General features: G+C 45.2%; 1 protein-coding gene across 1 annotated transcript in view; it reads right to left on the reverse strand.

Annotated features, from left to right (window-relative positions):
- SLCO3A1 (solute carrier organic anion transporter family member 3A1) overlaps positions 1 to 24553 on the reverse strand; it is a 205975-nt gene that overhangs the window by 20846 nt on the left and 160576 nt on the right. Inside the window, 2 exon segments of the mRNA XM_030576690.1 lie at positions 2222 to 2386; positions 19169 to 19432. Coding sequence (XP_030432550.1) covers positions 2222 to 2386; positions 19169 to 19432 — 429 coding nt within the window.

Raw genomic sequence — 24553 nt, forward strand, 5'->3', positions numbered from 1 at the left:
TCCCTAAAATCATTGATCCCTTTTCACATCACCACCCCTTAAAATATGTATGAAAATAAGAAAAAATATGAGGAGGACATTATTTCACTTAGGCCAAAATAGCCTCCTTTCACAAATTTTTCTTATTTTTGTGGCTGAACAGGCACCTAGGACAACAGCCTGTATAACTGACACATTTTCACTATGTAGCAAGTATCCTAATCTCTGAGCTAGTGTGGCAGAAGGCCTCTGAGCCAGGAATGGAGACAGCCGTTTAGTTCTCGGGTGGCAGTACAGGTCAGTACAGTCTTCAGTCTGGCCAGACCAGCATGGACAAAGATGATTACGTCTTTCAGGGCATAACTGCATCGTCTGGAAATGGAGACCTGTACAAGCCCTTTCAGAGGTTGGCACTGACATTTTGCATGACGGACACTTGACAAAATTACCATACTTAGTGACAGACATTGGTGGATGGGGGATGTTATGTCATTCAGTCGTACAATTTTTCAATTGTTCAGACTTCTTCTTCAGCATTTCTTTTATATTCGTTTCTAAGGATAACAAATTTCTTACTAGAATCCAGGGAACCGTTATTTCTAGCAGCCCTTGCTGTTATCTGAAGCTGTTTCTTCTGGCTGGAGTAATCTGAATCATACCAGATGCTTTTACCTTTTAAAGGTAAACATGACCCTTGGTAGTGGTTAGGTCATCCTGTAATTTTTCAACGATCTTAATAAATGTTACATGGACTTGTGCTGAATCGCTAAAGTGCAAAAACTTGTTCTTTAAAACTAACAAATTACTGGATGAGAGTTTCTTTCTGATTTAACTAATGTATTCAACTTAATTTGCCTCGAGTTTACAGCTTCAAAATTAGGAGTAATGCACAATCTGCCAGAATTCATCTGGGAAAAAGTGGCTGGAGGGCAGAAATTCACTTGCAGGGTTTGGTGACAAGTGTCCAGTTTAAAAGCCACTAAAAAGTTAGAGAAACAAGGCCAGCGTAAAATCAGAACTGCGATATAATCAGTCGCACGATTCCCTCTAGAAGAGGTGACTGTAAAATGACCCTGCAGATGATCATCACCTCTACCACTTCAAATCTGAAATGACAGAAAGTTTATGGCCCAAAGAATTTCTTACTGGGAGAGATGGAGGCAATACTCCTTTACTGAGTTAGAGGAAACCTTTACAATTTCCTTATCCTCCTTACCAAATTAGGCATTTAAAGCTCCCAAAAGCACAAAATTTGCTATTGGAACCTTTTCCATAAACCAATCAATGTCCATCAAGCTCTGTCCATAAAGATTCATTATACAAAGGAGAGCCCAAAGGAGGCAAATAAATATTCAGAGCTAACAAAATAGATTTAACTGAGAAACTAATAATATAGTCTTGGAAATCAGCGTTATCGAAGGCATTGACATGCTGGTTATGATTCTTCTTTTGGTAGAAATGAAAAGGGCCAGCCCATATGCCAGTCTAACCATGCTTAATGTCTCTTCTCAGAAGGATTCAAAGCCCAATAAACAAAAGGACTCCTCCTTCGTGAACCAAGTTTCCTGGAGGAAAACTAAATTAAATTGAGACAAATAATTCCTAAAATCCAATTCCTGGGATTTACTTTTCAGGCCTCTAATATTCTATGAGGAAATTTTGCTAGAAATGTTACAAGAATCCTGATCAGGCCCACTTTGTCAATCCACCTCCCTTTTTAAGTCTTCAGCTGAGAAACTGTCATGAACAATGGCACCATTAGCTTTGTAGCCAGTCCTAATTCTCCCAGAATTATCATCTTCAGTCCTTTGAATGCGATCTTGGTCAATTCACAGAGGGCCACATTTTCTAATTTGGGGCAAATCATTTTTGGTGTGCCAGAGTTTAGACAGCTCGGGCTTGATTTTCAGAAGTGCTGAGGATCCCCGCATAATCAGTGAGTTCAACTGCAATTGTGAGAGCTCAGAACATCTGAAAATAGGCCCTTGGTGTCTAAATTAGGGTTCCTAAAAGCCAAGGCATCCAAAATGAGAGGATTAAATATATATATACACACACAACCTCTCCAGGACCTGTTTTCTACTCTGTAAAATGGGGATTCTAACACACTCTCTCTCCGTTTCTGTATACCCACTCATTTTACAGAGCGCTCTGAGATCCTCGAGTGAAAGATCTTCATGTGGAAGGCCAACATATTAGAGACAGCAGAGAGACTGAGTGGCTGGTTAATGTGGTTACTTACCCAAGAGCTGATTGGCTGATGAGGTGGTGAGGTTGAACTGCTGTTCCAGGTACTTCCCCAGGAAGGCTGCAAAGCCAGCGACCACAGCAATCTCCATGCAGGCAGCAAGTATGATGCAGGTGAAGACAGGATTGGCCAGCAAGTGCTTTGTTACTTTAGGTATCACTGTAACAGAGGAGAAAAGACATGGTTTCATGAACGTTCTTCCCATGTGCTTCCCCAGAGGCATGAGATGCTTCTCTTTTCTTATGTGAGACAAACCCATGAGTCAAGGGCAAATGCTACTTCCTACATAGAAAAGGGGTCAGGCCCATTGTGACCTATTGGAATTTAGCAACGTCAGAGCAGAAAGGTTAGCCCACATTGAACACTGATGCCATGAAAATCCTGACCAAGCACCATATGTCACTTCAAACCAAGAACTATCACAAAGGGAGCTGGTTCCCAAAGTCACATGAGACCCCTTACAAGGAGCCAGCATCTCAAGAGATTTCCAGAGTCTATTGTTGAGCCACAGTCCTGCTTGTGAAGTCCAGGAGGAAGAATTTTCAGCCCAGAGCTGGGATACTTTTAATTAAACACACTGAAAAGCCTCCTGTGATGAGCTGTTTAACGGCTTCATCCTTTGTAAGTCAACTTTTCTGCAGGACAAATAACTGACTGCCCCCCCAAAGTGGGACATCAATATGTAAAATGAGGATGTGATGATGCTGTGAAGTCACCTCACAGGACAGGGCATAGTGACATCATCACTTTATCTGCTAGCAGAATCCCATGTGAGAGAGAGAGAGAGAAAGAAAGAAGTGAATGTAATTTTGTGAGCAGTGCTGGTATGATGGGCCTGGAGACTGAGGTCAGTAGCTGGGCAAGCTTCCTCCTCACACCATCATCCTCTCTATGCCTTCCCGGGTATGTCTACACTGAAATTGGGAGGTGCAATTGCAGCACGTCAGCATACCCAAGGTAGCTTTGATCAAGGCAGCTCACTTTAAAAAATGGTGTAGACTCAGCAGCCAGGATGGCAACATGGGCTAGTTATCTGAGTAAAATCCCATCACAGAACCTGGGTGCCTACTGAAGAGGTTAGCCTGTGCCGCTGCAGCTACTCTGCAATTTTTAGCAAGCTAGCTCAATCAATGCTAGCTCGGGCACACACCTACCTGTGCTGTCCTGATTACAGTGCAGATATACCCATCCTGACCAGGAGGAAACTTCCTCCTGGGGCTGAGTGAGGAGATGGCTCTCCAGGGCCCATTCGGTCCTTGATCTCTCTGCTGGGACAACAAATTAGTAATAGCTGATTTTTCAGGGTGGACGTGCTTTAAAGTTCTTAAATAAAACAGACCATGAGACTGGGAGCGGTGCCACACAAACAAACGTGGGGGTGTGGGACTGTGCACCCAATCAGCATTTTAATGACCTTGTCATGGGAAAAGGGGACCCTCTGTTGCATTTTCTGTCTTGCCAACAAAAAACAAACTTTTTCTGCATTTTCCATCTTAACTTTGTGCAAAAACCTGCCAGCTTGGGGAGTGTCATGATATAGGGATAACAGTCCCCCTGACGAAATCCACTTCTAGCTACAGACGCCCCGTGGTACACTGCAAGTCCCCATGTTTGGCCATGGGCACGGAGCCCGAAAGGCGCAGAGATCAGGCAGGCAGCCGCTGCGGAGCCTGAAGGAGAAAGAATACTGAAGAAAGGGATCTGGGAGTTATAGTGGGTCACATACTAAATATGAGTCAGTGGTGTAACAGTACTGCAAAATAAATAAATAAATAAATAAATAAAAAATCAGCAGCAAACATCACTGTGGATGTAATAACTGGAATGTTGTAAGAAAGACACAAGAAGTAATTCTTCCACTCTCCTCGGCACTGATTAGGCCTCAACTGGAGTGTTATGTCCAGTTCTGGGCACCACACTTGACAAAAGAAGTGGACAAACTGGAGAAAATCCAGAAGAGAGCAACAAAAATGATTAAAGATCTAGAAAACATGACCTACCAGGAAAGATTGAAAAAAATGGGTTTGTTTAGTCTGGAGAAGAAAAGACTGAGACAGGACATGGTAGCGATGTTTAAGTACGTAAAAGTTGTTACAATGAGGAGGGTGATAAATTGTTTTTCTTAACCACTGAGGACAGGACAAGAAGCAATGGGCTTAAATTGCAGTAAGAGAGATTGAGGTTAGACATTAGGAAAAATTTCCTAACTGTCCGGGTGGTTAAGCACTGGAACAAATTACCTAGAGAGGTTGTGGAATCTCCATCATCGCTAGTTTTTAAGAATAGGGTAGACAAACACCTGTCAGGGATGATCTAGATAATACTTAGTCCTGCCTCACTGCAGGGGAGTGGACTAGATGACCTAACAAAGTCCATTCCAGTCCTACATTTCTATGATTCTTTCATTTCTTCTGTGGGGAAAAAATACTAAGAGTGCTCTATGATTCCCCACTTCCTTCTCTATACCTCCATCTGCCATCTTCCTTGCCAACATTATTCCATCCAGTTCCCGTGTACAGGGAGACTTTGGCAAACCAGTAAAGTGCCTGAAACCACTATGGCTTATTGTTAAAGACAGCCTAGTCAGCAAGCTGTTAAAAGCAAGTCTCAGCTTGACCAAGGCAGGAGCGGAGGAGGTTTTAGGTGCCATTGAAAGGGCAGCTTGACCCCCCGTCCTTCCTGATAAGAATTGAGTTAAAATTGCTGATACATGCATTTTCAAAGAGTAGGATATGCCCCAGGAATGTCCATGGAAGTCTCAAGGCTGCAAGATCTGGAAAAACCCACACCTGGTTAATCAATAATCAGAAGGAACCTCTTGCTTGAAACTGCTTACTTAACAAGGTTTCTTTAATTACTAATATATAAATAAGGAGGAAAAGCTTGAGACAGGTGGGACTCGTTTCGGGACTGGCCTCTCCCTCTGGATGCATCTTCTGTTCCCCAGTGTCAGACGGGCTGCTGCTGTATCACTCGAAAGCCACACTCAGCTTTGGTAATTATCAAAGGTTGGGGGTGTTTTACTAACTTGTTGCAGATGTGTGTAAGTGCTTGAGACTAAGTAAAGTTTAGCTTTAAGTGAAAGCACTCTTGTATTGTCCTGTTTGTGCTAGACATCTATTGGTCGGATGGCCATGTCTCCCCTGATTTATTTCCTGACACCTCCTCGCACAGCGTAAAGTTACCAAGAGCTTTGGGTTGAAAGAACCCTGGATAACACCCACATTAGCCGGTGTGTGTCACAGGTACTTGGGTCAAAATACACCTTGAACTTCTTTTCTTCCTTGTTTATTTATTTTGCAAAGTTCAGTCATAGGCAGAGGTAGATTTTAGCTGCTTTCACTTTTTTTCTGTAGTATGGAGAATCTCTCTCTCTCTCTCTCTCTCTCTCTCTCTCTCTCACACACACATACACACACACAGAAACTCGCAGCAGAGACTTGACAGCTGTGACGAACTGGGCTCCACTCTCCCGGACACATCCCACCAAATTCACTGACTGGGAACCTTGTACTAAACTGCACTTCACACACTGAGTGGTTAAATATGCTCACTCCATCCCCATGATCCCCTGGCCCCTCTTTATCCATGAAGGCCTGAGATCCCCTTGGCCCTGTTTCTCTATTTCCAATATGCCAAACATGAGTTGGGGAGCAATTACCGTACAAAGGGAAATCTGGCTAATGAATCAGATAGCACATTTTCTACTTCAGCGAGCATTCTAATTATTCCAGAGATAAGACAGCGTGAACAGGATGAGATCCTAATACAGGCAAGAGCTTTGTTTTATCTTAATACCTGGTGACTAATTTCTCCCTGAATTAAATGTGAAAATCATTTAGTTTAAAAATTCTCTCTCTGAAGCGCTGGTAAAGCGTCAATGGGCCTTGTTTGCATTTTAAAATATTTTCCCCCTCATTCTGCTCTGGGTATTAGACTCTGGCAGCCAACTGATTTCTCCAGTGCACACCTCTGTTTTCTCGCAGGTTTTTCCTTCTTTTTGCAAAGTTTAATAGCACTGGGCAAATGCAGGGTCTTTGTTAACACTCTGCTTGGGTTCCATTGGTGAATTTAATTAGCTCGATCTGGCCCTTTGCAAAGGGCTATTTCAGTTTCATGTCCCTTTCATCACAATGGTTTTCCATGTTGAACAAAATCCTTGCTTCCTGAGGATTTACTGGACATAATGAATGTTCAGTGGAGACAGCATTTTTCAGATAGACAGAAAAAAATTTCAATCTCACATCAGTTCCCAATGGCCACCCTGCTGTCTCATTCAGCCCTTTGGTGGCCATCTACTGAATTTGTCCTCTTAGAGGAACTTGGAGGAAGAAAACAAAGCTGAGCTCAGAGAGTCATATTTAATATGTTACCACCTATTGTGCCTCTGGAGTTCAATTAGTAAAATACCAATAACTCCTTAAAATGCTGGTTTGCTCCAGCTCAAAGGCAAAGACACAAAAAAATCTGATAGTTTTTTACAACAGCAGGATTCTTTTTAAAGTGATGGAAAAATATATCTCAGAGAGTCATTTAGACACTCTACATGGCCAGGGCCAAAGATACCTTGAAGGACCAAGGGTGAAGGCTTTATCTTACACTGTGCTGGCTTAGAGAGAGCCAAGATTATCTTGCAGTATCAATTATCTTGTACATCAGAGACAGTTTGATCACTAGATACGGGATTGGATGGAGAGGCAGGAGACCTGGGTTTATTCCCAGCACCACCACTGACTCATTGTGTGATGTTCAGCAAATCACGCCACTTCTCTGTGCCTGTTGCCCATCCCACCCTTTGTCTAGTTAGGCCATGAGCATTTTGCGGTAGGTACTGTGTATTATTGTTGGTATATACCGTGCCTAATACAATAGGGATCAATATCAGTAGGAGCTACTGTAACATAAAATAGAAATAGTTCAAAAGGGAAGAGGAAAGATATCGTGCAGCCTACGTCTTCTCATCAGTAAGGTCCACATCATTTCCTTTAATTTTGCACAGGAAAGAAAAATAAATTGGAAGCTTTCCATAGAAATATATCTCCTTTCATCACAGCTCTGCCATTTGCTCAGTTTGCCATCTGTTGCTGGCTAAGGTGCAACACTGCCTGGGGTGAAATACTTTTGGGAATGAAATTAAAAGTTGGCATGGAGTTTTAAATCTCCTACCGAGAGGGAGGAACAAAGGTTGTGCTTGTGGCTGTCTAGAGTAGGGTGCAGGAATGAGCAGTTTGATGGAGAAGGGCTAATCCATGTGTAAAGCTGGCTAAGTGTGTCCAAGTACTCTGTAGCTGATCTGCAGTGGAAGCCACCGGCTACTACTCCCAGCTAAGGCCTTGATTCAGAAAAGCAAGTATGTGCTTAACTTTAACATATGGTCAAGACTGGTCAACTTTACTGGGACTTAAGCACATGCTTAAGGGCTTTGCTGGATGAGCACTGAGTTATTTAGCTCACATGGTGGACAGTTGTACTTTGGCCTTAGTTTCAACTCCTACTGATAGCCAGAGAGGAGGGGTTTGTTGCATGCAAAATAGACCAAGAGTCTCAGAAGAAAATCTATCAGCCAGAGCAGATGCTGTGAAGGAAGAATCACAATGGGACACTCAAAGGGAGTAACTCATCAGTTCATGTCCCTGCCGCTATCACCACATACCGATACTGTGGAACTAGATGTCACAAGAGTGATTTTTGCCGTCACTGCAATATCTGTGTCTTTGATCTCCAGCACAGTCATAAATGCCTGAGTTTCTCCTCACTATGAAACATTTAATTCAAACTCTTAACTGAACGGAGCTTTCCACTTTCAGCCATTCGCTTCCCTCAGACCCCTCCCCTTCCTTTTCTTAACATCTCCGCTCCCTTGACTTCACTTCTATAATATTCCATACTCCTTCCAGAATCAACCACAAGGGGGCTGATTCTCAGAGGTGCTGCGCAGCCCTGGCTCTAGTTGTGGTGGCATTATGGGTGCCTAACCCTTCTGACATTAAGACCCTCAAAGTCATTGGCAAGGACTTTATTTCCAGTGAGTAGCTTTGATTTGCATCTAACCAGTGGAAAACACAGGGGACTAACCTCCTTATATCAGGTTCAGCTATCCTCCAGACACAACAAACGACAATAATTGCATCAGTGTTTGAAATTAATTGTTTGGGACACTATTATCATTGGGGGTCATTTTTCCAGTGGGCATATCTTACGGAGACGTGTTTTCAATTTATAGTAAAGACAGGAACATAGAAAGCATTGGGGGAGAGGGGTTTAATAGCCCAGTCTTCCTATAACAATGAGAAGGTAAAATTAGATGTGAGCCGAAGACCCAGTCCCAAGCAGTACACACCTTGTATCTGAATAGGAGACACAGGCAAAATATCAACTTGGCTGCAGGGTAAGGGAAGAAAAGGAGGCAAAGAAGATGAAGAAAACATCTCATGGAAAGAGACAGCTCATAAAAAAGAGAAGATGGAAGAAGCAGAAAGACATCAAAGATAATGAAATTTACTTTAATATACCATGCTGTACAAGGCCTTGAGTAAAATTCATATCACAAAGGGCATGAAGAAAACAGATGACACCACGTCAAATGGGTTTCTTGTAAGAGACCTGGGCTCAAAGCAGCTACAAATATTCTTACATTGCTGTGTACTATGAAAAAGATAGCAGGTTCTTCTGGTCTATTATCCTGCCTCTGGCAGTGACCTTTATTTGACTCTTCAGAGGAAGATGCAAACCTCTCTCACCCCTATAAACATACCTAGGCAGTCAGCTGTGCAACACCACCTCATAGAGACAGAGTCTCTTCCTAACCCCAGCTGCTGATCAGTTTATTATGCCCTGAAGATGAGGTCTGTGAGCCCTTGTGAATTAATCATAGCGAGTGACATGCAGATGCTGTACTTGAGAATGGTGAGGAAAGAATGTGCAGATAGAGGTAACGCTCAGACAAAAGCTCAAGTCACCAGGAACTCTGCTACATGGATGAGAAACATCAAAGCCTTCTTTGACATATCCCTACCTAGTTCAAGAAGCTACAGCCAGCAACTAGGAATGCGACTTGCAGCCACGCTACATCACTTGCATTTTTGTCCTGAGGAACTAAGTCTAGTTAACACGTCTGGAGACTGTTCTCACTGCCCCTTTTCCCACTTCAGACTCCCTCTGTCCTCTTCTCTCACCCCCAGCTCCATCCCTGCTGCTTCCTTATGCCTACAATGCCCCCTTCTCCTGGTGCCACAAGCTCTAACCAACCCTCTCCTCTTAATCCACAGAGCCCATCAGGGTTGCCTCCCCATCCTACTGAACAGTTGAAATATTAGGATTTCTCAACATTCCTTCTAACAGGCTGCTGAGACATTAAGTATCTCTACCATGTGATGGCCTGGAGCCAGATCCTGCAAGGTGCTGAGCTCTTCCTGGGTAATGCTAAATCAATGGGAGTTTCAGGGTGCTCAGCCCCTCTTAGGATCAGATCTCTGGTACATTAGGAGCTTTAACTGTGTTTGACGTTGTCTTCTTAGAATCATAGACTATCAGGGTTGGAAGGGACCTCAGAAGGTCATCTAGTCTATGCTTTGAGCAAGACCAATCCCCAGACAGATTTTTGCCCCAGATCCCTAAACGGCCCCCTCAAGGGGTGAACTCACAACCCTGGGTTTAGTAGGCCAATGCTCAAACCACTGAGCTATCCCTCCCCCGAGACTGTAAGTTTCTTGGGGCAGGAGCATCAAACACTGGGGATGCACAAGGAATAAACTGATGAATAATAGTCATCAGGTGCTCATTAGAAGATTTTTAGGCCATAACCCCCCATTCACCTTTACAGAGTGACTTTCGTGTTGGGGCATACTAAGGAGGATCACTCTAAACCATGAATCCATTTGTCACCCAGAATCTTCCTTGCTACTTTAACAAAGATATTTGGCAGGGGGTTTCAAAGGCATCTAGGAATGAAAGGGAATTGTGCTATTTAGCTTAACAAAGAGAAAGTTCAGGGATGACTTAATCCACAACACAATCCAATGGCTATAAGTTGAAGCTAGACAAATTCAGACTAGATATAAGGCACACATTTTTGACAGTGAGGGTAATTAGCCCAGGAACAATTTACTGAAGGTCAAGATTCTCCATCACTGGCCATTCTTAAATTGAGGTTGGATGTTTTGCTAAAAGCTCTGCTCCTGGAATTATTCTGGGGAAGTTCTATGGTCTGTGTTATACAGGATAGCAGACTAGATGATTACAATGTTCCTTCTGGCTTTGGAATCTATGAACCCAAATCCTCTGGACAGCTTTTATGTGCAAGCAGGAGAGTTTCATTCATAATTGAGCTTTGCAATGTTACCGTGCCTTCCGCACGAGGATCTCAAAACACTTTACAACCAACCAATCAAATAATCCAGGCCTGGGAGGCAGGTCGTTATTGTTTCTTTCTTTTTTCTTTCTTTCTTTTTTTTTTTTATTGACGGGGACCACCCAGTGAAGTAACTTGTCTAGGGCCACAGAGAGAGGCAGTGTTAGAGCTGGAGCCAAGAGCCCTCTCTCCCAGTCCTGTGCTTTAATCACCAGACCATGCTTTGCATTTATCAAATATCAGAATTGCACCAAGCGGTAAGTCTTGAATGATCCTATAGTGTCAGTATAAGGGAAGTATAATTGTAATACATCAGTATTGGGGCATCCTGGGATAACCAGGGCAGGAAGCCAAAATACCAGGGCACAAGAAAAGTTCATCTCATGGCACCTTTGACCCAGCCAAAACCGGGCAGTTCTGGGACTCTTGGAAGAGAGCTTGATCGTGGTGTGATTGCCAGACCAAATTGGTTCACATCCTCATAAGCACCCAAACCTTTGGAGGCTTTTCCATGTATAGACAGAATGATTAAATCTGTGGCACCATTTCCATGGTATGAGAATGCAAAGTGATAAACCAAGGCTTATAACTTGGCTGCAGGATTAAGGCTCTGATTCTAACACATACACTGCGACTTCCCTATCTCCCATTCCACTGATGGGATGCAGAAAATGACAAGGAGGTTAAAAGGACAAATCTAATCCCATTAAAGTCAATAGCAAAACTCTCACTGAGGTCAGTGGGACCAGGCATTGGCCCCTAGTGCCTGATTCATTGCCAGTGCAATTAATTGGAAAAATTCCCATTGACTTTTAAATGGATTTTAGGGAGTACATATTATTTATATTACAGCCGAGCCCAACTGAGATCAGAGCCCCATTGTGCTAGGTGCTGTACAAACATATAGGAAGAGATATTCTTTGCCCCCCAAAGCTTCCACTCTCAATACCTACAGCAGCTTTTAACTCTCTTACAGTATCACACCCCTTTTTAAACAGACGAACAGCCTGTGGAAGTTGTAGGCGTTCCTCACCCCACATGATCAGACCCAACCTGATTCATCTCTGATGCTGCTGCTCCGAAACAAGCTTTAAGGGCAGAATAGTTCAAGCAGAGAAGCTGGAGAGTGGGATGGAATGAAAATGTTATTCAACAGATTATGCTCAGCAGAAGCAAGACATGCAGACTCCGAGTGCTAAACTCTGTTCTAATTTACTCAGGGTGAATCTCAGAGCAACTTCATGGACACAACTGTTTTACATCTGTGTAAGTGAGAACAGCGTATTGCCCAGAATGTGATCGGTTACGCCCAAGAATACCTCTGATTTGGGGGATCCTTCCCTTTGCATTACCATCGAGCCCAGACAGACAAATGCAAGAGGAAATGTGTTAGGTGAGAGTACATCTAGGAAGACAAATTGCAGGATGAAAATCAATCTCCCATTTAGCCTGCAGGGCAAGGTCTCTCCAATCATCAGCTTCTCACAACAACATTAGGGCTGAGAGGCACAGCCCCTAATTAAGAAAAATGTAGCAGAACGCTAGCGCTAGCTGGGGAAGGATGGAAAGGGCATTGACAGGAGACAAGGACGGAGCGAATCACACTATCCATGGGCTAAGAAGTGATCGCAAGGGCAAAGTGCAAGGAACAACCCCAGAGAGAGCACACCCCCACCACTGCAGCAGATGGGATACACAGGCTGCTAGTTGACTGCAGGCACACTCACCCAGCCCCGCTCACCAAGGCATCTGAAAGTTTTCACTAATGATCAGTTGGTGCTTTGAAGCTGAAAACCACTGTGCACACTAACTGTTAATTACCATTACTACTATTATGTCCCATTGTGGCGTACAGCCCTTTAATTGCCTGGAACCTACCTGCGGGATCTGGGAGCCTCTTGCCAGCCAGCAGCTTTCTGGTCCCAAGGCAGAGTTTCCTGGGAGGCGGAACATGGGAATTTGGCAGCTGTCACACTCAGGTATCCAGAAGCACAGCAAGGAAAGCTGTGAGGATGGCACTGGGCAAGGAAACAGGGCAGCTGTTCTGTGCAGACAAAAGCTCATATATTGCCTTGGAGACAAGTAAGGGACTGTTGGTTATTTGCAGAAGGCACTGCTAGTTGTCATTCATTTGCAATGGTAGAGCTAGGTGGCAATCCCAGGCCTGGATCAGCTGGGGTTACAGATGAGGAGTGAAGTACAGTGGCAGAGTTGTACACTGTCCCAGAGATGGAATAGCAGGGTTAGAGGGGCAGGTCAGGACTGAAGATGTACCTATCTCATAGAACTGGAAGGGACCCTGAAAGGTCATAGAGTTCAGATCCCTACCTTTGCTAGCAGGACCAAGTACTGATTTTGCCCCAGATCCCTAAGTGGCCCCCTCAAGGATTGAACTTACAACTCTGGGTTTAGCAGGCCAATGCTCAAACCACTGAGCTATCCCTCCCCCAAAGTGCATCAGCAAAGCCGATCTGAGTGCCAAGCACTAGGATAGCAAGGGATGCTGCAGGTCAGCAAGGAGGTGCATTCATAGAGCTGTATATACGGGGAGCTGAGGATTGGAATAGCGGGGGGCACTCCAGATCAGGAATAACGTGCATTGGCAGAGATGCTGGGGAAAGCCTGGGCAGCATCTGCCTAGCCATTCTCTGCTGTAAACCTGTGCTGTTAACTCTCCCCTTTCCCGCACTCTAAAACACATCCACGTTTAATGATACACAACAGAAGACAGGGAGTGTAGTATCCCATTTCCAGGTGCAACAGTGTTAAGCCACCACCTGGATTGATCTAGAATACTCCAAACTAGGGGAAAGAAGGATGGGCCAGTGATTAGGTGCTCGTTAACCGGTCTTCAGTTCCCTGTTCCACCCCAGACTTCCTGACTGACCTTGGACAAGGCACTTAAATCTCTCAGTTTCCTACCAACAAAATGGGCAGCACACCATTGCCCTACCTCAGAGCAGGGTTGTAAGGATAGAGACTATGAGATGTTCAGACACTGCAGTATGGAGAGGCCATAGAAGAACCATAGATAGATAGAAACCCATGTAGGAATCCACTCTGTGGCCCTCCCAGGATGTAAATTCTTTCCCACTAGAACCAGAACCCCAGAGTAACCTCTAACAGCCCAGTACATAGAGTTTCATTCTTCCCATCTTGTGAGTGGAAGCAGAGTTCCTGGGTCACTCCCCTAGGCTGGCCAGGGCACAGCTCCGTTCAAGAAACGGGATTTGATGATGAAGCGTAATTTTGAGTTTTTTACTTCTGGAACCATGGACCAAATATATAAGTTAAGGCATCAAATGACATGACTCGAGTACCCCAGCCACTGCTAGGTTCTTCAGGGAACAGGTACAACCCACACAAGTAATAGCCAATTGCGTCTGTTCAGAAGCCGTGGGACAATTAGCTCTGGAACCAGATGAGCCTCCAGCAGTTCCTGGTCATCCTCTTCTCTCCTGCCCAGAAATGCTGGTTAAACCAGATGGCACAGCTCCCACTGAAGTTGGAGGGGGGGAGGGGCCATCACGGTTTCGTTCCTTGAGGCCTGCTCAGATGTGATGCTGTTCCACCATCAGAGACCGGAGAAAGCTGTGCTAGGAGCGGTTGTGCAGGCAGCGTGACGGGGAGGCAACTCTGCTGCCTTTGACTGCCTCTTCTCCTGATGTGCAAAGGCATAGCTTTCATTTCAGGTTTTGAACTCCTCTGAAGGGCGTGTCTCATCCCAGCATGAAAATACCCCTGGGGCGAGATGCCGCTGCCTCAGACAGGTCAGTCCCTCCCTCCCGTTTAGACCTTGGCAGAGATGTGAAAGGCATTTCCAAGGCTTTGAGCTGCTTGCTTTCATATGAGAGTCACAGCCCTTCTGTGCACTAAGATTTGCAGAGAAACAGAAGTTTCAGCCAATCCTACATCTTACAGTCTCCCAACAAAGCTTGCTAGGCCTCAGAACTTCCTTCCACACTCCTGACTAAAGCATGCTGGTGTCTGACGTGAAGCACACCACTGGAAACATCTATCTCAAAGTAACATGGCTCCTCAGTGTCCACTCACTTCTTAAGGGAGCGGACTGGAGAAAAGCATCCAAAAGAAGCTTCCATTGAGCCCTGAAATTCATCCTTTGTATATAACATACACACACAGCTTCCCCAGACAGACAACATTTGTCCACACCACAAACACACAAGCCCCTCGGGAGAGAGACAACACATACAAAACCCCATCCATCGACAGAAATGCACATGCACAAACACGCACACACAACCTCCCTACAGAAATATGTACACAGAACCCCATGCAACCGGACACATATTCACAAACAACCCCCACACCTCCCCAAAGACATATTACATAAATACACACACACGCGCAATCTCCCTGAGCACAGAGATGCACATCCACACAAATCCACACACACTACCCCATGCAACCAGACACACATGGACATACACACCCATCCTCCCCAACTCAGTTGCACAAATACATAAATAATACAACCCCATGCACCCAAAGACACAAACGCACACACACACACACACACACTAGCCCATATATATCAATGGCCCCTACTTAGAGGGGATGGCACTTATTTTTCAAAAAAATAAATGCCAAACTGCTTAACACTCCCAAAAGTAATTCTAGTCCAATGGATTTCATAGAATCATAGAAATACAGGGCTGAAAGGGACTTCAAGAAGTCATCTAATCCAGCCTCCTGCACTGAGACAGGGCCAAGTATACCCTAGAACACCCGTGACAGGAGTTTGCCCAACCTGTTCTTAAAAATCTCCAATGATGAGAAATCCACAGCTGCTCTTGGAGTCTATTCCAGTGCTTATAGTTAGAAAGTTTTTCTTAATATCTAACCTAAATCTCCCTTGCTACAGAATAAGCTGATTACTTCTAGGACTACTTTTAGTGGACATGGAGAACAATTGATCACCATTCTCTTTATACCAGCCCTTAACATATTTGAAGACTGTTATCAGGTCCCTCCTCAGTCTTTATTTCTCAAGACTAAACATGTCTAGGTTTTTTTTCCAAACATTTCCTGAGATCGGGTTTTCTAAACCTTTTAGTTTTTTGTTGCTTTCTGCTGTTCTCTCTCCAATTTGTCTATCTCTCTCTTAAAATGTGGTACCCAGAATTGGACACAGGTCTCATCTGCAAGTAGAACAGGATAATTACTTCCCATACGACACTCTTCCTAATATACCTTAGAATGATATTAGCCTTTGTATTATCTGCATCACATTGATGACCCACTATCCCCCACATTCTTTTCAGCAGTACCGCCATCTAGACAGTGGTTCCCCATTTTGTAGTTCTAGATTTGATTTTTCCTTCCTAAGTGTAGTACTTTGCACCTGTCTTTCTTGAATTTCATTTTATGATTTCAGATCCATTCTCCAATTTGTCCAGGTAATTCACAATTCTAATTCTGTGCTTGCAGCCCTCCTAGTTTGGTGTCATCAGCAAATTTTATCAGCAGACTTGCTACTCCATTATCCAAGTCTTTAATGAAAATATTGACTAGATCCAAGAGAGTTGCCCGTGGGAACCCACTAGATTCATCTTCCCAGCAAAGTCCTCCTTGAACATGTTTTTTCAACAATTTTGCATTCACCTTACAGTAATTTCATTTCCGTAGTTTTCTTATGAGAATGTCATGTGGGACTGTGTCAAAAGCCTACTATAATCATGATACAGTTCATCTATATTTCCTCCCTCGCCCCATCCAGTAGGCCAATAACCATGTCAAAGGAGGAAATTAGGTTGGTTTGGCATGATTTGTTCATGACCAATCTATGCTGGCTAGTCTTTATAACCCTATTGTCCTCGAGATGCTTACAAACTGATTGCTTAATCATTTGTTCCAGTATCTTTCCAGATATCGAAGTTAGGCTGATTGGTCTATAAATTCCCTGGGTCCTCTTTCTCTCCCATTTTAAATATATATGCTAACTTGTCCTTCTCCAGTCATCTGGGTCCTCACCTGCCTTCCCTGAGTTCTCAAAGATAATCACTAATAGCTAGTTTCAGCTAGTTCCTCAAGTACCCTAGAGTGAATTGCATCAGTCCCTGGCAACTCAAACACATCTAACTTATTTAAATATCCTTTAAGCTGTTCTTTCCCTATTTCCCTTGTGTTCCTTCCTGTTTCTTGTTCATATTAACTGTGTTAGGTATCTGGTCATAATTTACCTTTGCAGTGAAGACTGAAGCAAAATAGGCATTAAACACCTTTGCCTTCGTGATGTCATCCATAACTAGCTCTCCTCCTTTGCTAAGTAGGGAATTTTCCTTTGTATTTCTCTTGTTGCCTTTTATGCCTCTTGCTCTGTATAACTCATTTTTTCACTTGGCCTTTTTTATTTTCTCTTTACAGGTCTGCACTCTTCTTTTGTACTCATCTTTAGCAATTTGTCCATGTTTGCACTTTTTGTAGGATTCTTTTTTTGATTTTCAGGTAATTAAAGAGCTGCTCATGGAGCCATATTGGCCTCTTACTATTCTTCCGAGCTTTCCTTTGCATCAGGACAGTTTGCTGTTGTCCTTTAATATTGTCTCTGAGAAACTGCCAGCTCTCTTGAACTCATTTTTCCCTCACATTTTTTTTCCCATGAGACCTTACCTAGGAGTTCTCTGAGATTGTGAATGTCTGCTTTTTTGAAGTCCGTTATCTTTATTCTGCTGTTCTCCCTTCTCCTTTCTTAGAATCTTGACACCTATCATTTCATGATCTCTGTCAGTTAAATTGCCTTCAATCTTCAGATTCGCAACCAATTCCTCCCTGTTAGTCAGAATCAAGTCTAAAATGGCTGTCCCGCGGTTTACTTCCTCCACGTCTGAAACAAAAAGTTTCAATGGCGTTTGAAGTATGTAGTATTCCCTTCCAAACACCCCTAATTATACTTTGCTGTTGTTTGCAAGAAGCATCTCCTCTCAAACATACACACAGCCAGATTTATTCCTGATCTGAGCCTATCGACTTCAGTGGAATGGTTTGTCTCTGTCTGCTTTCTATTGTAGTACTAACCAATCAGAACATAATAACCCTCTTCTGGAGTGCATTTCTAGGGATACAAACACTATCTGATGTAACTGGGTGACGCATAAGCCCCTAGAGCATACACAGTACCTATGCTGCAAGGCAGTCATTCAACAAATAACTCAATAACACAGTCTCCTCCACACCCATGCTTGAGCAGAATTCCTTCCATTTGGTGCAGCAGGTAAATTGTGTTACATGTTACAATACACCAATGTCTGAAATTGAGCAATGACCCAATTGGTCTGAACCTCTGCTGCCCATCATATAAATACAATGCTTAGATCCAAATACGGACATTCAGATGCTATAGTGCTGACAGCCATGGAATTATCTGCATGGATAGAACAAATGTGTCCACTGGCAGAAGGGACTGGCTGGTTGAACAGCCAATCTCCACTCATGGAACATTCCATTTCCAAATCCTTGCAGCTTGAAGGACTGGATGACAGCAAATTTTTGAAAATTTTTCCCCCTTTTTTGCTCAAATTTTTGAAATTTTCTGATCACAACTGACCTTCTCCTAAGGAGCAACAACATCCATTACTCAAAGCATTCTCTATTCAAAATCTGGCCAGGTTTCCTTACTCCCCTCCCCTCATTCACACCACTCACGCCCCAATGAAGTCAGTAAGGGTTGCACAGGATTACGTGGTTTGGCCCTTGTGTATCAGGAAGCTTTAAGGGATAAGGAAACCAACTCTCTGCTGTGATGACAGCAAGTGGGAGACGACCAGATGCCTTAGCAGAGCTGCCCTCTCACCTAAAGAATTATGTAATACTACACATGTCCATACTGTGTACATACACACACACACACACCCTCAGCTGGTGTCACGTGACCTCCTTGGAGCTATTCTGATTTCCACCAGCTGAGGGGCTGGCCCAGGTTATTTTATTCTGACACGTGTTGGCTGTTGTATGCCCTAGCAAGGGTACTGTTGATACTCTAGACTGTTCTCTGGCCTTGCCCTTTCTAAAGGTTCCCTCCTAAACCCATTCTGCATTCTTGTATTTTGCTCTGTCGGTGCCCAACGTTTGCTGTTTTACACTCAGGAGCATGGGATTCCATTGGCCCTGCCATGGCGCCATCAAAAGGCAGCTCCAAATCTCTTTGAATCAGCCATACTTGCCTTCTGCCCATCCCACTGTGCAAGCCGCAGGTAGAGCCAAGCTACAAGACAGTGACGTTCTTGAGAATAGAAACTCAACTGTCTTGGAGAACTTCTGTCATTCGCTGGTTTATTCCTTCCATTCTCCCCACTCCCTTCCTTAGCCCCATTTTTGATGACCCCAGTGGCTTACTCTGGATTGCCCCATCTTCTAGCTTAAACCAAAGCCTTTCAAGTGGAACAGTGCCTCCCATTAAGATGAGTGCACTATCACGGATAAGTAAAAGTGAGGGAGAGAAATTCCAACAGGGGTTTTTGGGGGGTGGGGGTGGGAGGCAGGGGGGGTAGCCAAAATCAGAGCCAAATTGTGAATCTAACCAACGATGAAGCTACTGTAGAACTGCAATGAGTTACAGGGGAGTTTGTCACCTCTCAGCTGCTGGAGGCAGGAGGCACTGTCCTCCCCTTCGAGTGAGTGCCGCAGGACCCCATTGCTTGGCTTGGGCCGCTCGTAGTCCAGTTCGGGGAGCATGGCTTGCTCGCTCTCCACCGCGTGCTCCACCTTGGGGGACAGGGACTGCGGGAATCCAAACATCAAGAGGGACGAGAAGAAAAGTAAGGCACCACACAGCAAGAAGCCTGCCCACCACGCGCCGATCCACCGAGGGTCATCGGGGGTGATATCTAGTTTACCTGCAACGGCAAAGCCACACATCAGTGATTCCAATGGAGTGAGAGAGACACAAAGGGTTAAAGACCCAGAGGGCTAAAGTCAACCCCAGGGTATTCCCACTGAGTAGCAAGCTAGGTATAAAACAGACACAGAGAAACTGCTTGGGGCAAGGAACCTGGCACCTTGGATTGTACAATACCTAGCAGAATAGGATCTTGATCCTGATTGGGACCTGTATGTCATAAAACTGAGTTAATACTATTACTGATGAAGAGGGATGGAAGGATCTGGATCACACGTTTTAGGGCTGAATGCTTCTGAAACTCAGAAAGGCCCCTTGGCCTTTCTGTGTCGCACAAGCTTGCAGACTGGAATCAGCGAGCTGAAATGACCGTTATCTGTCAGTAGCAACAGGATCCGAACAGCGACCTGCTCCATGATACTGCCCCAATATCACTCATTCCTCCCCAATTACACACCCCTGCCCACACTACTGTTATTTGTAGGTACTGCACAAATGCACAGGAAACAAGCTCTCCACTCAGCAGTTTTCTCATTGCAGGTTCATGATCACTTTCAGATTTCACGTGCATCCTGCACAGGAGGTACAAAGCAATGGATGCCAAGTCTCGGAGGCACACAAGGGGGACGTCACTCCCCCACGTGACCGAAAAGAAAGGAAACACCAAGAAAGACAACTGGGAAGGAACCTCCCCTGCTCTTTTGCATTCCCAAAAGTTACCCCATTGCTCCTCGAGTGGAGAGGCCTGTTGCTGGTGGCTCACTGTGAATGGTGGAGCGGAGGGAGAGTCTCGGCTGTGGGGGGAAAGGAGGGGAGGAGAGGGGCTGGCTCCAGGCTGGGAAGACAGTTCCTATTGCCATTCCTATGGCAGTTTCTCTGTAGATGGTGCCCAGCACTCTGTGCTTCCCCTCTGGCACCTGTGTGCCAATCCCGCCCTGGCCAGGTTCTGGTCCCCTGTCCCCCACTCCTCCCCAGCAGCTGACACCCATGCTCCCATCCCTCCCTCAGGCCAGGTGTCTCCACAGGAATCCTGGTGGCTACAGGGCAAGGAGAGGAGCGCTGACCCTACCTACTCCCCAGCAGCCAGCCTGGTCTTGTGTGCCGAGACGGTTGCCCCAGGCCCTCCTCCTGGTTCCACCCTCACAACACATGCATGCAGAGGTAGAAACATAGCCAGGTCCCCCTCTCACAACAGTGAGATATTGTGGGGGTTCATACATCAGTCCTCCAACATTTCCCTTGTGGGGGTTCTATCCCTCTCTGCCTCCCAATTCCGCTGCTTCCCCCTGTCATTGTGACCAGGCTGTGAACCCCACTCCACTGCACGCACTGTCATCTACACCACAATTGTTTGGTCCCCACCTCTCAGCAAAAGACTTCCCGAGCAGTTGGTTCAATCAGTTCTTGTATTACAAGCAGAGAAAGGTCTAACACGATCCAGTGGCTGCAAGTTGAAGCTAGACAAATTCAGCCTGGAAATAAGGCGTACATTTTTAATGGTGAGAGTAATTAATCACTGGGACAATTTACCAAGGGGCATGGTGGATTCTCCATCACTGACAATTTTTAAATCAAGATTGGATGTTTTTCCAAAAGATCTGCTCTGGGAATTATTTTGGGGGAAGATCTCTGGCCTGTGTTGATGATGATCACAATGGTCCCTTCTGGCCTTAAAAAAATCTGTAAATCTAGGTATCATCATGAGCAATGAAAATTGAAGGGCAATTGGTAAAAGATGAGAGGCAGCACAGTCCTATGGATAGAGCTCTGGGCTGAGAGTCAGGAGATCTGGGTACTGTTTCTGAGGCTCTGTGGCTGACCTACTGAGGGATCTTGGCCAAATCACTTCATCTCCTCGTGGCTCTGTTTCCCCTCCCATCTATTGTCTGTTTGTCTATTTAGAGTGTAAGTGCTTCATGGCAGGGAATGTCTCTCACTCTCTTTGTACAGCCCAGCGCAATAGGGCTGATCTCAGGTGGGGCCCCTAGGTGCTCTCGTAACAAAGCATAATTAAATGGATGAACAAAGCACATGTAGTGATGCGTCGGCCTTGCTCCCCTTGGTATTCGCTCACTCATTCACTGCCCAAATTCAGTACCTGGCACCCGGTCTCCCAGGTGCCTCTGCATTAGTAAGGCTGGGCTGGACATCACCGAGTAACTTCTGAGCCCCTGGAATGCGTTACTCTGAGCAAGCCCCTCAGCCATCCACATCCGTGGGTACCTTGGTGGGACAGTCTCCCGGGAGAGCTTCTTGCTCTGGTGAGCGTATGAGACCACCCCATGCCTGACTCTCACTCTGAATGTGATTAGCGTGGCCGTCCAGCGGAGTGCAGGGGAACGATGGGCATGCTCTACTGACCATGTATGAGAGCCTTTTTGCCTCACTCCTCAGTTTCCTCTGTTATTCCAAGCCAGTAATAGGTCCAGCTTCACTGAAGGCCATGGCTGCAACCCGTTTCCTGGATGAGATTACTAGACCAGGACGGGATGTCTTGGCTCCTAGTCTGTAACCCCCGCCACCCCCAGTAATCAATCAGCACGCACAAAAAAGCCCATCTGTAAATCTTGTGTCATTTGGGGAAGGAGGGAGATCAAATCTGTGGTAGAAGAGTAATTGTCTTTCAGACGGAAACCATAACATTGTGTCTTCTGACTGAGGAGATCCCCTGGGAAAGCAAGGCCAATGTGTGTCTCAGCTCTTGGGAGTTCATTCTTGGTGGGGGTTTGTGAATGTGTGCTTCTCGAATAATAATCTCCTCTGTGTGTCTTGTGTTATAGTCAATCTGAAAAGCTGTGTCTGAAGTGAAGTAATCAAGTTGTCTCTCAAGCGGAGAGGGAAGGAGACTCTTCAGTCCCAGGGGAAAATACTGTATAGCTCGAAAATATTTTCATTTTTGAGGGATTGAATTCATGTCCATTATTTCCCTCTGCTGAGATGCATTTCTTCAGCTCCTGGGAATGGTGTCAGATTGACAGCCTGGCCTTCTGTATATTCCCCAGACAGGTACAGTATGGGCAGTGGAGCCACAATCTCTCCCCCTTACTGCTCTGTCACCGTGCCTGAGCCCTGGCCTTGGGATATGAGCGCAGTTCAGTCTCCTGGAACATTCATTTCCTGGCCGCTGTGCTGAGACTGCAGGTCCAGCTGGAATGCGGACACCCTCATCCATCTGAAAATAGACTCAGGCATCCAGTTTGGTTTCCATACAGCAGACTTCCGAACAACCCTCAGCTGACAACTACAGGCTGTCACCAACCACCCAGGCCAGATCTAGAGAGCTCTCTATGCCCTTAATAAACAACTGAACCATACCATCCCTCTGGGTTTCTCAAAGTTCATGATCCAGTGCCCTCATCAGCAGTGCCATAGTGGTACTAGGAACAGGCCATATTTGATTTTATTGTTCAGCAGTAAATGTGATCATCTGTATGGCTTAGTGGGCAGAGCACTGAAATGGGACTCAGCTAACCTAGGTTCTAATTCCTGATTCTTCCACTGGCCTGCTGGGTGACCCTGGACAAGCCACTTCTCCCTCTCCATGCCTCAGTTTCCCCACCTGTAAAATGGGGGTGATGCTACTGACCTCCTTTGCAAAGTACTTTGAGATCTACTGATGAAAGCGCTATGTAAGAGCTAGGCATTATTATTATAGGACCAAATTCATCATTGTTTTAACTCCACTGAAATCAATGGATTAAATGGGCCCACTCTATGTCTGAACAAGGAGCCCCCTGGCAGGGAAGCTGGGCAGCCAAAGGCGCTGCCCAGTAAGTTATATTTACAGGTGGGGAAGCAGCACAAAGAAAGCCAGTGAGTGTTTGGTTTTCAGATGAATTTGTAGATGCCCCTTGTGCATGAGCAAGACACAGGGGCTGCTCCACATCTTTGAGCCAATTTTCATAGGGTCTATTCCGAGCTCTGCAAGGCAGCCTCACGGGATGTACAAAATTCCATATTTATGGTGCTGTGATGTGTTGCGATGTCACAGAAGAGAAGCACATTCCCAAAGGGGACAACTTCCCTGAAGCAAGGTGAGAGACGCTGACAGAGCCTGTTGGGATGTGGTGGAGTGGAGACATAGGCAAAGGCCTCCGAACAAGGCAGAGAAAAGTTCTACAAAAGGGGAGAAGCCCCAGGTTTGTTATCTAGCCAAGCAGTTAGGAAAACAGTGGAGAGGATTGGTTGGTTTGTAGCACCCTCTGGTGGCAAAGGAATGACATTGGCAATGAACAAAGGGTTCTGCTTTTTCACAGAATCGTAGAATATCAGGGTTGGAAGGGACCTCAGGAGGTCACCTAGTCCAACCCTCTGCTCAAAGCAGGACCAACACCAACTAAATCATTCCAGCCAAGGCTTTGTGAAGCCTGACTTTAAAAACCTCTAAGGAAGGAGATTCCACCACCTCCCTAGGTAACCCATTCCGGTGCTTCACCACCCTCCTAGTGAAAAAGTTTTTCCTAATATCCAACCTAAACCTCTCCCACTGCAACTTGAGACCATCACTTCTTGCTCTGTCATCAGGTACCACTGAGAACAGTCTAGATCCATCCTCTTTGGAACCTCCTTCCAGGTAGTTGAAAGCAGCTATCAAATCCCTCCTCATTCTTCTCTTCTGCAGACTAAACAATCCCAGTTCCCTCAGCCTTTCTTCATAAGTCATGCGCTCCAGCCCCTTAATCATTTTTGTTGCCCTCTGCTGGACTCTTTCCAATTTTTCCACATCCTTCTTGTAGTGTGGGGCCCCAAACTGGACGCAGTACTCCAGATGAGGCCTCACCAATGCCAAATAGAGGGGAATGATCACATCCCTTGATCCGCTGGTAATGCTCCTATTTATACAGCCCAAAATACCGTTACCCTTTTTGGCAACAAGGGCACACTGTTGACTCATATCCAGATTCTTGTCTACTGTAAGCCCTAGGTTTTTAAATAATAATGTACCCATCCACCTACAAAAATTTAAGCAGGACATAGAAGGTACTTGCAAATGTTTTGACACTTGCATATAACAGCGGCCACATGGATCAGACTATTGATCCAGCTAGGATCCAGCCTCTGTCAGGGACCAGCACCCAACTTTCCTAATAGTCTGAGTTTGTGGAATGGCGAAAGATAT

The sequence above is a fragment of the Gopherus evgoodei genome, chromosome 10 (genome assembly GCF_007399415.2).
Source record: "Gopherus evgoodei ecotype Sinaloan lineage chromosome 10, rGopEvg1_v1.p, whole genome shotgun sequence".
Lineage (NCBI taxonomy): Eukaryota > Metazoa > Chordata > Testudines > Testudinidae > Gopherus > Gopherus evgoodei.